This window comes from Watersipora subatra, chromosome 1 (genome assembly GCF_963576615.1).
Source record: "Watersipora subatra chromosome 1, tzWatSuba1.1, whole genome shotgun sequence".
In the NCBI taxonomy this organism is placed as follows: Eukaryota; Metazoa; Bryozoa; class Gymnolaemata; order Cheilostomatida; family Watersiporidae; genus Watersipora; species Watersipora subatra.
In genome coordinates this window covers 56,229,427-56,245,189 of record NC_088708.1, presented here as the reverse complement: position 1 = coordinate 56,245,189, position 15,763 = coordinate 56,229,427, and the positions used below count along the sequence as shown (strand labels likewise).

The 15,763-nt window shown below is 36.6% G+C and overlaps 1 protein-coding gene across 1 annotated transcript; it reads left to right on the top strand.

The window, feature by feature from the left end:
- Positions 1 to 371: 371 nt before the first annotated feature.
- Positions 372 to 13,778, top strand: LOC137400108 (uncharacterized). The gene is made up of 10 exons (XM_068086425.1): positions 372 to 646; positions 1,134 to 1,532; positions 2,332 to 3,155; positions 3,739 to 3,876; positions 4,455 to 4,702; positions 6,479 to 6,753; positions 8,017 to 8,121; positions 9,987 to 10,201; positions 12,478 to 12,665; positions 13,537 to 13,778. Exons 1-10 carry the CDS (start codon positions 457 to 459, stop codon positions 13,628 to 13,630), a joined length of 2,676 nt encoding a protein of 891 aa, XP_067942526.1. The 5' UTR covers positions 372 to 456; the 3' UTR covers positions 13,631 to 13,778.
- Positions 13,779 to 15,763: the final 1,985 nt, after the last annotated feature.

Below are 15,763 nucleotides of genomic sequence, written 5' to 3'. Positions count from 1 at the left end.
AAACCATTTTTTTAACAGGACACTTCCTTGACGATATTATTGAGCAAGTGGTACCAAACACTTGCCTATAACTCCGGTCTGATTAACATTCATCATTCCACGTCTCGCTCTACTAGCTTGGCCGCCAGTGGTGGATCCAACCCCCGGGTCGGTACATTAACCACAACAATTTGGCATTGCTATTATATCTAGTTAGCCTCGCTGAAGAGGCTCTATGGGTGCAAGTGCTCCTTTTAGCATAAAAAGTGCGAGCACACTGAGTTGATGGTAATTTTTGTCTAATGGTGAAATTTCATCCGCCCTTTTTATGATTTATATTCGCTGATCTGGGTGAGAGAACGTTCAGAGCATTTCCTTCGGTGATACATTGGTACACTAGTAGCTACGGTAGTCCGTACCTATTGTACATGTAGTTTCAGAACTCCACCATCTTGAATATCTGTCGAAGTTCAAATTATGCTAAAGCTAAAAGGCTATGTTACTATATTTTTCATATCATGTTTCATTATTGGAGGCTCCAATGCTGATAGCTATGGGCAACAGAGCAATATTGAGTTCTCCATAGCACAGGCTCAAAGTCTTTGGGATGATAAAGAGATTCTTGGAGACAGCATTTACTTTGAACACCCAGTCAGTCTCGGAACATGTAAGTTCTTTCATATCATGTGTAAGTTCATTTTATATCACATGTAAGTTCATTCTATATCGCATGTGAGTTCATATCATATGTGAGTACATATCATATGTAAGTTCATTTTATATGTAAGTTTTTATAATGTGTCAGTCCTTTTATACCAAGTGTATGTTTTTGTTGTTATCTGTGGACCTTTTATAACTAGCTGAATAAAAACTCGTTGAGTCTGGAAAAAACTTGATGGTGCTTTTCGAAACTTTGAAACATGAATTTGAGCTTAGGCCAAATTTTACTATTATGCAAAACTCTTTATGAAAGAAAAACTATGCATTAATTGTGACCAATTTAGAGGACCCTAGAATGTATGTCGAAAGTAGCCCATGACGGGCTCTTATAAGGATGCTTGTCTGTCTCTTTACACAAGATGTCGCTGTTGGAGAGGGTTCAATATGATTGTAACTTATTTTCTAATGAATTTACTGTGTATTCTTATTTACAGTTACCAACTGTGACGATATTGAGATCAGCAACGCTTTTACTGATGAGTACAACTTTAAAGTGAATTACACGACTGAAAATCGGAGATACCAGTTAAGTTGGGTGCGAGTTGTTCAGAGGGCCGCATACCGTGATGCTCAGGCCCAGCGAACCATAGAGAATGGAGTTGTTTTGGCTGAAGGCTGTGTTATGGCATGCATCACAGAAAAGGACTTTGTCTGTCGCGATTGCGATTTTTTTGTGGCTGACGGTGGCAAGTGCGCACTTTATGAAACAACCGGACTTTTGTTTAACGACGATCCTACTACTACTCATCCTCTATACGTGGGAGATAACCCCGCCTCTGTGCATTACACTATTTACAAAAGAGAAGAGTTCCCCATACCATGCAATGTTACTAGTAAGTATTTGGATGTATTAGTAAGTAGTGGATTATTAACACATTTCTACTGTTTCCAGTTTTTAAAGATAAACTTACATAAAATTATAGTTGATTCTATCAAAAAGTATCGATATTTTTCTACCATTTGTGATTGTGTTTGATGTTTGAGGTGATCTGACTGACAGGATGCTTCAAAATTAAAATCTATAAAACCTTATCACGATTAAAATGCTTAGATCAAGCAAAAGTGTGATTATGTCGTCTATAGTTGGAGAACGACCGACAGAATAAAGACGTGTATCCCTGCAACTTGAACACAATAACTTATCAACTATCGCAACGATAACAGCTAGTGACATCATTTTGCACGTATTTTCCTTTTGATCGTTTTAATTGGGATCAAGTTTCATTGAGTTTAATCATGAAATCCTGGCAGTCGGATCACTCCAGACATCAAAAACAATCACAAATGATAGAGAAATACCGATACTTTCTGATAAAATCAACTAAAACCTTGTGTAAGTTTATCTTTAAAGGTGATGTTATCTTGAATTGACAGTGGTATATATCATAGACAACAAAAATAGTTCTTCATCCTTCATGTAAATATATATGCTGTTTTTTGTGTGTAATCAACAGTCAAGAGATAAGTCTGAGCTGATAAGTGTAAACCAGTTGAAAGGTCAGTTTCTGGTTCAAGCTTTCATGGTTGTCTTTGAGTTGTTATGTAACAAAAGGTAGCTTCTTACGACTCGCTAGTGCCTAGGAAGATCTTAAGATGATTTCTAAAAATCTCTCTCTCTCTCTCTCTTCCTAGATGGTGAATACGCTCACCCCTACTTCGCTCTCGGATGGAAGGCAATGGAAACTGGATGGTACACGCTAGCTAAATCTATGTTCAACAACGCTACTAGTATCGACCCAGAATTCTATTTGGCGTACGTTGGAAAAATGCTTGCCAATGATGATATGGGCTATGGTATGAACGATGAGAATGGAGTAAGCTACAAAACGCATATGAATGAAATTTTGGTTGCTCCTGATTTTGAGGTCAAATTATCACTTCAAGAACAGCTGCTTGTTCAAGCTCTTGCGGCATTCCAAAATGGTGAGACTCTGGCGGAAGGTTTGGAAGCCATGATTCAAGTATTCATCGACTATCAAGGCTATAAGGATAACATCCTTAAAGTTATTGAAGGGAATGCGAACTTATTGAAGCGCAACACTTACCAGCTTTTGAGTGATCTAGCGGAGACAGACGAAAACGTTTTCGCTTTACATCTGCTTACCCACAACCTCAATCCGTACACAATTGAAAAAAATCGCATTTCTGGTGAAAGTCAAAGAGCGGCTATAAAGGCAGCGTATATTTATCAAGGTCTTGGAATTCAGGGCGCCTGGCCAATCATCGCTGATTGTACTGATATCAATGCATATTATGCGCAATGGCAGTTTGGAAGACTGCTCTTAGAAAACCAAAAGAACTTTCTCTTCAGAAACACTCACCCTGATGACCGAGAGTTTTTGTTCAGAGATGACGATGATGATTATATTATAGTAAATGGACTAGAGGAAATGTACACGAGCAAAGCATTGCTCAGAATTGATGAATATGAGCGACTACACTTCTTTGAATTACAGGTATTTTATTTCATGTCTGTTGTTCGCCCTTCCGCTGTTCATCCTTCCGCTGTTCATGTAACAAGATTCCTAATTTTAAAGAAATTGCTCATAATTTTACAATTTACAATGATTTTACAATAACAAAACGATACAAACAACCTAGAGTATGGCAATGTTCAAGGCTGTATTGCCTAACTGATAACAAAAATGCTTTTCATGCTGTACAGTATTCTGTTGTTATGAATACATAAATACGCTTATGTAGGTTGAACGTTCAATCTTTATTCTGGTTTGTAGATGTTTTATAGTCAATATCTCTAAGAATGTGAAACCATTTTTTGATGTTAGTTTTCTCTAAAAGGTCTAAAGATACCATTTTTAACAAAACACCAAAAGAACTTGAAATGTTACACACTTTTGTTTCAGACAATTGGCGCTCATACTATTGGTGTCTTGAGCTATGTGTTCAATGTAGAGTGCAGGTTCAGCTGTAGGAGTCTACAAAGCTAACCATTGACCGTTGTAAGGTTTTAATAGATGCTAACACTAAGTTTTTATGCAGTAACACTAAGTTCTTGATTCTAGCCTTGGTTTGTTTCAGTTGGCTCTATTCGATGTCGCTGATAGCAGATTGTATGAGACCATGCTGATGAGAGACGAGGAAGTTTGGACAATGACAAGACTTCGTATGATTGCCAACGCCTACTTTTCTACATATGACTACATTTATAGCCCCTATGTAAGTGATTGGTCAGTGGTTAATGCAGAAATATGCGTTCAATTTGCATTAGTAGCTATTTCGTTGGTTCCTTGTGGTTTTGTCCCGCGGCTGATACAGAGATTGTTGTACATAAATTCAAGAAAAATGTCTCGTTAAAATGTTAAGGTTTGTTTATTTTTGCCCACTGTCCTGTTTACCAAAGAGTAAAATGGAAAACTGTTTTACTTGTCAAGTAAATATGATACAATAATAATCGTTTGCCGTTTGTCTTCAATAGTATTAATGTTTTCAAGGAGCTGGTGAGATTAGGTCATAGTGACAAACAAAGGCTCGTATGATTCACAGGTCAATCCCTTGCATGGTACTTGAACATCAACTTTCCGTACCAAATTGACTAGAGCTCACTGGTTTTGTGTAGTTTCGATTTACATATAGGATGTCTGTTCAGTATGCCGTTTGATTTAAGAGGCCTTGGATATACATCTACTCCAGCCTGAACTGAAATACCTCTTTACTGTTGCTAGTACTAAAATGAGCTCAGCACCTTTTCGTTGTTTTCTAAATATTCTGTGACTTCCTTTCATCTTCTTTTGAAGGCTGATAAACTGAAATTTGATGAAGACTGGAGCAGAGCACTTAATGAAAGCACGAATGATTTGGCATTGGTTAGTAGAGCTTTTTACTGGACGGCTGCAGCGGTGCAGAGGATAAGGAACAGCCTTTCCGTAGGAGAGATTAAAGATGCTCTGAAACGAGCCAGAACAGCCCTGAGCAGGGAAAATGATGATTATGATGTGCTTTTGAGTCTTTATCAAGATGTTGTCAAGGGAACAGAGGAGTTGATGTAAGCATTTTAAAGGTAGTAATGCTAGTGGCTAGTAGTAACGTTATGACTAGTAGTAATGCTAGTGGCTAGTAGTAATGTTAGTGGCTAGTAGTAACGTTATGACTAGTAGTAATGCTAGTGGCTAGTAGTAATGTTAGTGACTAGTAGTAATGCTAGTGACTAGTAGTAATGCTAGTCACTAGTAGTAATGCTAGTGGCTAGTGGTAATGCTAGTGGCTAGTAGTCCACCGATGAATACTTAGTATCCTTGTAGCTAGAGACTATACATTAGCGATAAAACTTGTCTCTCAGTAAACGTGTGATATAAAACTTATGCATTGTGTTGAAGTGTATGTCATACAATGTCTATGGCATCATTGTTTATACCTGCAAGTTGACGGATCTTTGAAAATAATTTTCTGTTTTTTTCTTCTCTTTGCGTAGTTCTAATGGTGGCAAACTCATTTTTTGTGTTTTCAAAAATTTCCGAATGCAGTAGCCCTTTTTACATCAAATGAAAGGAAAAAAACCTTGCTTAAACTTAGTTTAAACCCAACAACCAGTATATAACCAACATTTATGGGATAAACATGGTATGATTGATCTTTTAGTGTGTCTACTCAAGGCAATGGGTTTAGAGTCGTGTGTGTGAGTAGCCATGATGTATGCTTATATAACTTTTTGAGGGCATTAGTAATTATTAACAAAATTATGTTTTTCGCTACATACCAAGACAAAATGAGAAGACGTGTTTCAAAAGTTGATAATCTAAAAGTATTGCAGAGGAGTCTGGATAGTGAATTGTAGGTTGTAGCAACAAAAAGTTCATAAACTGAAACGTATAACGGTGTCACGGAATAGAAAACGATGTTTGCAATATGTGTAAAAGGATAAATACTACATGATGAATAAATACATAAATAATTGATGAAGGGCTATTTTATGCAGTCATCTTATTATTTGTGAAATACTAAAAAGAAATAATCAGTGGTCGGTTGTTATATTGCTTGTAGACCAAGCTCAGTTCTATTTACAACCTGTGAGTTATCAGCCGCATATGTTCCCAGCATTGTATTGCAACAAGTATTATTTTCGCATAGTCAACCGTAGAGCAAGAATCAAGGCTAAGTTTAAACCTTCCTGTCAAAGTACACAGAATCTGTAAAACCAACAGCGCAGCAATTTTATACGGCAGCACTTCCCTGTTCACCTCAAAGCTTCAAAGTTTAAAAGCATTTTTCACATTTGTCCACGTGTGCGACAATTGCAACGTGTGCAACATTAGGCTGCTCTAAGCTTTTATCTCTTGCTGACTTTTGTCGGAGGGTTTATCAATGAATACCCGAGACTTCATTTACATAACATCGCGTAGACATTTGTTGGTTATTTCACAGATGATGGTAGTTCTGCTTCAATTTTTTTGCTAAACATGGTAGTTTTTAGCCTTAGGAATCTAACTCTTTGTAGTTACTATTTGTAGTTACTATTTGTTGTTTTGCAGTTTCAGTTCAACAGGCTACACTGGCTGTTTATTGTTCGTTTGCAATTGTTTTATTGTAAAATACAGCTACTCCAGGTTACTTGGTATAAATTTCAATATATTACACTTTGATGAAAGACAATAAGAATAGCTTTTCTCATATGCAAAGCAGCTCAACAGTAATTTGCGCAATGACAGGTTCTCTCATTTCTCATTCGGCATATCTTATTCTACCTAAGGTACGGTATTCTGCTAATCGTTTAGTGATGGAATAACTGAAGTAATCAATCATTCGCGTTTGACTGCCTTTTTAGCCAAGCGAAATATGATGAAGCAAAAACAACAGCGAATAATGCTAAGATCTTACAAGATGCACTGAATGAGGCTAATTTTGAGCTTGCTGGAGTCGAAGATTCAAAATACTTTCGAATGTTGGTACCACTGGGCTATCAATTTCAAGCCGATACCTTAAACTCTATGATCGGAATTGAGGACTCTACTCTCCAATTGAAGACAGCTCCTGTGACTGATACTGAGGTCGTTGAATCTTATGGCAGGGCCATAAGAACACCACCTTTGAACACATCCAGTAAGTCTCGAATTTCAACTTTTTCAAACAGTTTCTGGTCTATCATTGTATTTATTGCCTGTAATATAGATGAAATTAATCCTATCTCGTTATTTAGTAAGAGGTAAGTATGGTAAGTGTGGTTAGTATGGTATGTGTGGTAAGTGAGATAACTATGGTAAGTGTGGCAAGCGAGGTAAGAGTAGTGAATGTGGTAAATATATATATATAGTAAGTGTGATAAGTGTGGTAAGTATGGTGAGTGTGGAGGGTGAGGTAAGTGTGGTAAGTGCGGTAAGTATGGTGAGTGTGGAGGGTGAGGTAAGTGAGGTAAGTGAGGTAAGTATGGCAAGTGAGGTAAGTGCTGTAAGGAAGCATTTTGTGCCAGATCTTTTTAGGGTTGAGCTTTGAAAAGGAATATTGCCAAGATTTCAGGAATTGTCATCTTTGTAGGCTAATATAAATTTAATAATATATATTAAAACAATAGTTTATGAATCTTTTCTTGAATATAAGATTTGATGAATTTTTAGTCTTTTTACAAATGCTGAATTAGGTAAATTTGGTTATTGTTAATTGTTAAATAACTCTATTCTTTTAATGCTAGCAATGTAGCAAAAAGCTTATGTTTTAGCAAAAAATAAACTAGGTAGATTTTTAGAAAAATAGTTACTACTCTGATGAAGCTGATCTTTAAACAGACTTCTATTGTAGGTGTAGCTATAAACAGACTTACATTGTAGATGTAGCTATAAACAGACTTCCATTGTAAGTGTAGCTATAAACAGACTTCTATTGTAGGTGTAGCTATAAACAGACTTCTATTGTAGGTGTAGCTATAAACAGACTTACATTGTAGGTGTAGCTATAAACAGACTTCCATTGTAGGTGTAGCTATAAACAGACTTACATTGTAGGTGTAGCTATAAACAGATTTACATTGTAGGTGTAGCTATAAACAGACTTCTATTGTAGGTGTAGCTATAAACAGACTTCTATTGTAGGTGTAGCTATAAACAGACTTACATTGTAGGTGTAGCTATAAACAGACTTCTATTGTAGGTGTAGCTATAAACAGACTTACATTGTAGGTGTAGCTATAAACAGACTTCTATTGTAGGTGTAGCTATAAACAGACTTACATTGTAGGTGTAGCTATAAACAGATTTACATTGTAGGTGTAGCTATAAACAGACTTACATTGTAGGTGTAGCTATAAACAGATTTACATTGTAGGTGTAGCTATTAAATTTGCTTAATAAATGTTATTACATCGTCTAACAGGAGTACTCTATGGTTTTGCAACGAGTCTCTTTCGACGTGATAAAGACAATCCCAAGAGAATTGGGGAAGATTATCCTGCATATGTTGTTGCATTCAAGTCTCTCGGTGAGTTTTACATATATTCAGTCAACCACCCTTTCACTCTCTTCACCTTTTTGTTCTCTCGTCCCTCAGCCTATGGCCTGCTGAGGCCGGATCTTGATCTTCTGACTCCTAAATTTGAAGTTAATTTAGGAGTCAGAACTCACTAATTCAAACTATCACTCACCCACAATCAATGACTCTCCAACTCTTCTAGTTACCTACTAGCTCACCTTTTCACTCAACTAGTCACATCTCAGTGACTAACTGATCCACCTTCACTCATCCAACTAAGAACTCACTTATATTTATTACTCTCACCCTGATACCTTCATCTGTAACAAACTATTTTAGTCACTCCCTTAATCACTGTGTTTCCATGCGGCTTCCGATGGATTTGCATCCTACTATTTCAACTAATCGGAGTTGCACTACTTAGTTTTCCAAGGTTTACGATGTGTCCCTCAACACAAAACTTTAAAATAGACTGGCTTTCGGGTCACAGTCACTTTTTAATTCATGCAGTCAACTATTTGCACCAAAAATTAATTATTTCGAGGCATAAATTAATAATAATTTATCTCAATATTAAATTACTATAATTTAGTACTTTAATATTGATATTACATTAATATTATTATTAAAAGTAAATGTAAAGGCAAAAAAATCAAGCAGAAACAGTAGTGAGCAGCGGTAGAATGTTTTCGTAGGAGGCCCGTGTAGTTGTTTTGCTGAAATTTCGTTACCTCCACTTGGGAGAGCTTAGCCGAGTATTATCGATTCAGATCCATCAACAGCGAGCTATTCTATGATGTCAAATAGTGTCACAGAGAATGCCTTCACACGCATTTAGCGAAGTGAAATGTCGTGGAAACATTCAGGTAACACTCGGAATGTGTTCGGAGGGGAAGCAACTCTGAACACATTCGAAGCATGAAAATTTGATGAATAAGTGCTGTAGTTCCACTTAGATCAACCAATCTTTACTATTTAGCACCATCAGACAGTGTTTATCAAGGCTATATCTCATTGGTCATGAGCAATAATTTTTTCACTCTGTCAATTAGCATAGCACAACTAATTTAAGGTCTGTGTTTCTATGATAGTCTATGAATAATCTTACTAGAGGTTAGGAGCGTTTACTATGTACGTTTGTATATGATTATCTGCATATCGTCTAGCTCTGTCGGTGTTATACTACGAGGAAATGCTACCGATAACCTTTAAATTGTAACCTCACAAAAGGTTTTAACTTTTGAAACCTTTTGTCAGCTAAAGGCTGGTTCACACTATATCGCCGTCTGTCGGTGTTGATCGCACAATACTTCGGTGATCGCCTGTAATAACGATGTTCACACTATCACAAACCTATTCGCGTTTACATCAGTGAATAGTTCATGCTATAGCGGAGAATAGTCCGCGGTATAGCATTCTCATTAGACAATATTATATATTATATATATATTATATTATACAATGCCATCATGGAAACGATGAAATGCTAGTCCCACAGCAACTATCATGAAAGAAATATAAATCAAGCAATCCGCGACAGCCAATCACCATCGCCAAAATTGTACACATTGCACAGGCTGTCAGGGATGCTCAGCAAACTATTGGGAAAGTTTGACAGCTGCCAACTTTCCTGATGTATCCGCTATATAGTGTGAAACGAAGTGGTATAAATAGCCATGGCTGCTTGTAATTCCCCTGTGCTCCGTGATATCATATCTCTCTGGCTTTGGATTCTTTGCTTATACTCATGTTTAGCATCAGGTACCCACAGTATCTGATACTAAACCTAAAGATGTCTCTGGCTAGAACTTACATTTCACCTTGCTGTTGTCAAACCTAAACGAAAATAACGAACTTTTCTTGTTGATTTGCAGAAGACACGTGGAAAAATGCTGAGGTTGAAGGTACATTTGGGCCTAGAAATACTGCACTGAGTTCTAAAGAGTATTATTTCAACCTTCCTGAATCTGGTTGCAGTGCCATCAATTTTCAAATAATTTCGAAAGGTGACGGCAAGTTATGCTGGGGCGGATATGTAATCATCGGAGTATCTGTTGGACTTGTGGTCATCATTGTAATTATAATAGGGGTAAGTTTGGCATCATATATCTATATATACAAATCTCAAAGTTTGTCATCGTCTGGTCGCAAAAAATGTTTTTTCAGTTATAGCGATTAGAATCTAGCAATGAAAAATTCACATCCGAGTAGATTTGATCTCAGAACTTCAAGTTCACAAGGTGACAAACTAACCCATTTAGCTGCACAGAATGAACTCATTGGGCGATATGAGTCATTATCGGGGTTAAAATATACATAGCGACTCAGCATTACACGCAACCTCATTAAATCTTGCCCTCGCAGCTCTTATTAATAAGTTTAGCAATTTGGGTTCAAGCTTACCCAAACTAGCCAATAGCGACTACATTGCCTGCCACTGTTTATAAGCAGTTTTTTAACACCCATGCAACGCCGAGCATTCGGCTAGGCCTCGCTATAACAAAGTCATGTCTGTCAGTTTGTTTGAATCTACACTTACAATTTAGAAAAATGGACTTCTTTCAATAGGATTCAAACTCTCAACTTTTGATTTGGTAGACCAACAATCCACCACCTGCTGCATTTTGGAATAATTTGCAGTTACTTATCCCAACTGATGATCTCTCATAGTGCCTTGGACTGCCAGGGTAGTAGTATTTACTATAATACAAGCCATGCCCATCTGAGGAATTCACGGTTTTAGGTTTGGAAAAAAACATTGCACTGCATTGTTCAAACCCATGACTTTCAGCATGGTAGACTGACACTCTAACAATGGTGCCAATCGACTCTTAGTAAAATTATAGAATACTTGTATGTATAGTTATTATACCTGATGATTTCTTACGGCACACTAGACTACCAGGGTAGTATTTTCATAATTCTACAGGTCAGTCTATGACCTAAAGTTTAATAGAATTTAGAACAGAAATTTTGTTTTTTTACAAAAGGTGTTAGAAATATGATATACAGCTAAAGCTGGGCTTATGATCACTTTTACATACGAACTGCTTGGTATGTTATTCTTATTATTATTATATTATTCTTGGTATATGTCTTAAAATATGAGCAAATATTTGTTACAACATACAAAATGATTTCCATTATATAACAACCAAAATTTATCGAATAATTCAGTTTTGCAAAGAAAAGTAAAAAGCTTGTAAAATTAAAATTTGAACAGACATAATTAAAAATATACACTTATATACTAAGTGAATTGACACCATATTTAGCGTAAGTTAAAGTAAGTAAGTTACAGAGCATATTTCAATTTACTACTGATGAGCAAAGTAGGTTCAGTGGTAGTCCATGAGTTACTCAGATGAAGTAATAGTAAAAACTTCGTACTAATTACTTGTACTTTCTTACAAAAATTGAATTTTTACGTGTAGTTTCATATACTAAACTGTTAACATTATATGTAACTAGTACCCTGGCAGCCTGATATGCCATGATAGGTGTGCCGATATAGCACAGAGAAAAACCACTTGCTCTATTATACTGATGGCGGTGGTGATGGTGGTGGTGATAGTGGTGGTGAACTATTGACACTGGTGGTGAATTGGCCCAGGTGTGAGAACATGGGTGCGTCTAGTTAAAAGTTGTGAGCTCAAACCTTGTCTGACAAAACCTTTTTCTCTCATCTCCAATCGTGGCGTCGGATGGATGGATAGCTCCTGTTATAGTAAAAATTACTTGAAGTATTTATTGTGGTTTTTCGATTGTAGCTTTGTGAACTATTTAACAAAATACAATGTTTGCTCCAACTTAGAAGGGTTTTGACATGCGATGCGAATATTGAAACAGATTAACGCCGTATTAACTCTGACACTCTGTTTACAAATAACCAGCAGTGCAAAAGCATTCAGTCTCTCTCGTGTCTCACTAAACTTGACTGTCGCTATGCATCTCTTATAAGGCTACTTGTTGACATAAACAGGCAGCAGAATTATGGCTGTGAGACATCCAGAGTCTTCTCTCGAAAAGAGCACATGTTGTGAAATATGACTATTGATTCCCACAATAAAGATTGCTCATATATATAGTTGATTTTATAAATGATCAAATCTCGCTCTTGAAAATACAAATCTCTGTAGGTAATTTATTATTCACTGCAATTAAGGAGCTCGCTAGAACAGTTTTTGTTTATATTCGTTATGGTATCTGTTCACAGCATACTCAGGTGTTTTTGTTGGGTTTGTTTAGATTTAAGTTGCTAGTGAAAGGCCATTTGATGCCATATCGAATATTTGTATGGGCATTGGGCTGTTTGCTTTGCTGTCGTCATACCGAATGTCAGCAATTGTATGATGCTCTTTTTAGATATTGTTTCTACGTAAGAAGGCAAAGGCTCCTACTCGTGATAAAGAAAAGGAAGGAGGCTTTATGTTCTCTGGTCCTAACCTAACGCGCCGAGATAGTAATGAAAGCTCATCCCATTTGGGTCTAGACACTTTGAACAGGGGCTCCGTCGATGCCACCCCGTATGCCAGCCAAACTCTGAGTATACAGTGAGTTTATTCATGTCTTTCTCTTCTTTTTTTATTGCTTATTTTAGACACTGTAAACTTAAATGTTTCATTGTATAGTTTGTAACTCTTTCTGTTTAAAGGGTCACTCGCATCAAATTTTAAAAGAGTTTATCAGAAAGTATAGATATTTTAATATCATTTGCAATTTTGTTTGTTATTTCAGGTGATCCGACTGTCAGAATGTTTTAATATCAAAATCCATAAAATTTCATCGCAGTTAAAATGCTCGGAAGAAAAACACATGCTCAGGCTTTCCCTAAAATGATGCCAGTAGTCGTGCAACCTGTTTATAAGTGATAAATATACAGACTCATCAGCGTCGGGTACACATGTTTACACAGCATTTAGGAGAAAACAATAGGACAAGTTATAACCAACTTTCCTTTAAATAATTTTAAACATTTACAGCAATGGATCTGAGGCTATACTTGAGGTTTTATTCTAACTTCACAAGCAAATACGAAATGAAATGTATGTCTTGAATTTGAACTTGAACACAATAGCTAAGGTCTCTACGATAGGTACAAACAGGAAGTGCGACTATTAACGTCATTTTTGGATAATTTTTTTTCTTGAGCTTTTTAACTGCAACCAAGTTATATCGATTTTAATCTTGAAACTTCCTGGCGCTCAAATCACCCAAATCAACAAACAAAATCTCAAGTAATAGAAAATTATCTATACTTTATGATAAAATCTTTTAAAATTTGACATGAGCGATATTTAAAAGTGCTAAAAAGTGTAATATATTCTATCTGTCATTGATCCAAACATCGAAAAATAAAGTGTTATGCAACTGGCCATTATTGACGGCGCTCAAAGTCAGCTGAGATGTTTTTTCTATTTTTAGGCGTCCGTTCCACGATGTTGATTATACTCAGAGGAGTAATACTATTGGCGGAGTTGGGATGCCTGGTGACTTTGAAGCCCACAGCAGTCACTGAGTGCTCTCTATTTTACTAACTCTACTCATTTTTCTATATTCTCGTTATATTATATCTAGAAATTTCAATGTATTTTGTATGACGTATATATATTATACACTTGATGTATCAATGCAGCCATGTTGAATATACATAATCATATATTACACACATAATCTTATATTACATATAAAGATGTTCTTTTTGTGGAAATATGGAATTTTAGTTACTAGTTTTGCATCCTTGTTTGTTTGACATTGAAAACCCTGGTAGTAGTTGTCTCAAGTGAGATCTTTGTTATAGAGTTCACTTCGGCGAGTGTCGTTAACTGTGATGTTGTAGGGCTGCCGCAACGCTTTGTAGTAACTTCTTTGTTTCCATTTGGTTCTCGTGAAACTGGCTGGTACGAAGATGAGTGTCAAATTGTTCTTTTACCTCTTTAATTTCTCCGTTTGATAACTTTAAAACATTTCCCACATTTTCCTTGATCAACAAATCTTCTGCCGTTGCTATGTCTTGTTGCAAGACTATGATCAAAACGTTGGTCTCAATCCACGTCGATATAGCGTCAGCTGCCCACATAATTATTATGGAAAGCACTTGACCAATTATTCCCAAGATTCCACACACTTGTCTCGAGCCACTTTCAAGTCTTATTGGGAATGTATTTGCCCATTCACTTATGTAGCCAATGAAAAACAATAGCAAGCTAAACACGCAAAGTAGCATCCCGAGCCAGAAAGTGCTGTCGGCAGACGTGACCGTTTTAATCAGTTGTATCTTTCTATCGTTCTGGTAGTTCCTGGTTCTGGGCGCCTGCTGTACTTTGCCTTTTGCGTCTCGTTTATAGTTGAGCCGTTCCTTGGGCTTTTTGTATTGGTTTTTATAATATAGCAAGTGGCTAGCGGAGAGCAAAATGATAGCAACAACCAAAGCACTTACTCCACAGATTCTTAGCTGTATTGTATGCGCAGTAATGTCTCCTAAAGGAAAGGTGCGGGCCCATTCCGCAACGTATCCGCAACAGCAAGTTAGAAAGCCTCCGACAAGTGCCAGAAATCCAAATGGTTCAATTGTTCTTGCCAACCTTTTGTATGGATCCGCCTGCTCTTTCTTTTTCCTGTTAATCACAAACCCATTTAGTTGCTATAAGATTATATAAATCGCTTAAATTCAAGAGCACAAATAAACAAATTAAAAACTGGACGGCTTTCCTTTTTTTTCTGAAAAACAAAAAAAGAAATTTAGTTATGCATAACAGCAAAGTAAAAATACATTTTGAGTTAAGATTAGAAGCAAAAGTCAGCCACAATTTTTAAACTCTAAGCTGTCTTATGTTGTGAAAGTGTTTTTCTAAATGAAGCAGCCTGATTGAAATTACAGAAACAAGCTTTATCTTGTGGAGACAACAACCATTGCCTAACATATTTTTTAAAACATTCGTATATACATGAATCGCATAGCGTAGAGTGCCATTGCAGATTCCAATCAGTGCGCAATGTAGGCCTTAGAATAATTGGGTACATGTAAACCTACTAGTACTACAACCACTACATGTAGATGTATGCATATGGGTATACACACACTACATGTGTAATTATACGCACGTATATGTGTACTCATATGGTTTGCATAAACCTTCTTTGAACCTTAGAACATTTCAAGCTCTGTTCACCTCACCAATCTATATATATATTTCTCAAAGTATGTCTGTATGTCGTATATCTGTCTGTCATTCCGGCTATAGCTATTATTAGAATAGCTGTTATAGTTGGACAACATGCTGACACAAAGTCATGGCCTACCACCATTAGAAGCCTAGCGCCTATTAACTAGCTTCTAGAATTACTAGCTTATTTAGTTTATTAGCTGATTTTTAACACCTGAGCAACGCCGGGAGGCACAGCTAGTAGAAGTAATAAAACTGGCCTCTCTCGCTCTAGTTTTTTCTAAATATTTTGAAGTTGTTAAGTATGCTTCTCACTCCAGGAAGTAAGTTGTGTTTATTTCTCATCAACTGATCATGCTTGGGTAGTGAGGAGTTGCTTAAATGCTGCCAGTTTATCATCAATGTCAGCCAAAGCAAGCAGTCCTAGCTGACTTGCATTGTCTTACCATTGCCTTGCAGCATTGCATTGCCAGCCCTACAGCTAG

What these genes read in the sequence shown, in the direction of transcription:
- LOC137400108 (XM_068086425.1), top strand. Translation starts at nt 457, where the DNA reads ATGCTAAAGCTAAAAGGCTATGTTACTATATTTTTCATATCATGTTTC. An exon ending in CATACCATGCAATGTTACTA is followed by an intron (nt 1,533 to 2,331) that starts GTAAGTATTTGG and finishes CTCTCTTCCTAG; the next exon opens with ATGGTGAATACGCTCACCCC. An exon ending in TGTTGCATTCAAGTCTCTCG is followed by an intron (nt 8,122 to 9,986) that starts GTGAGTTTTACA and finishes GTTGATTTGCAG; the next exon opens with AAGACACGTGGAAAAATGCT.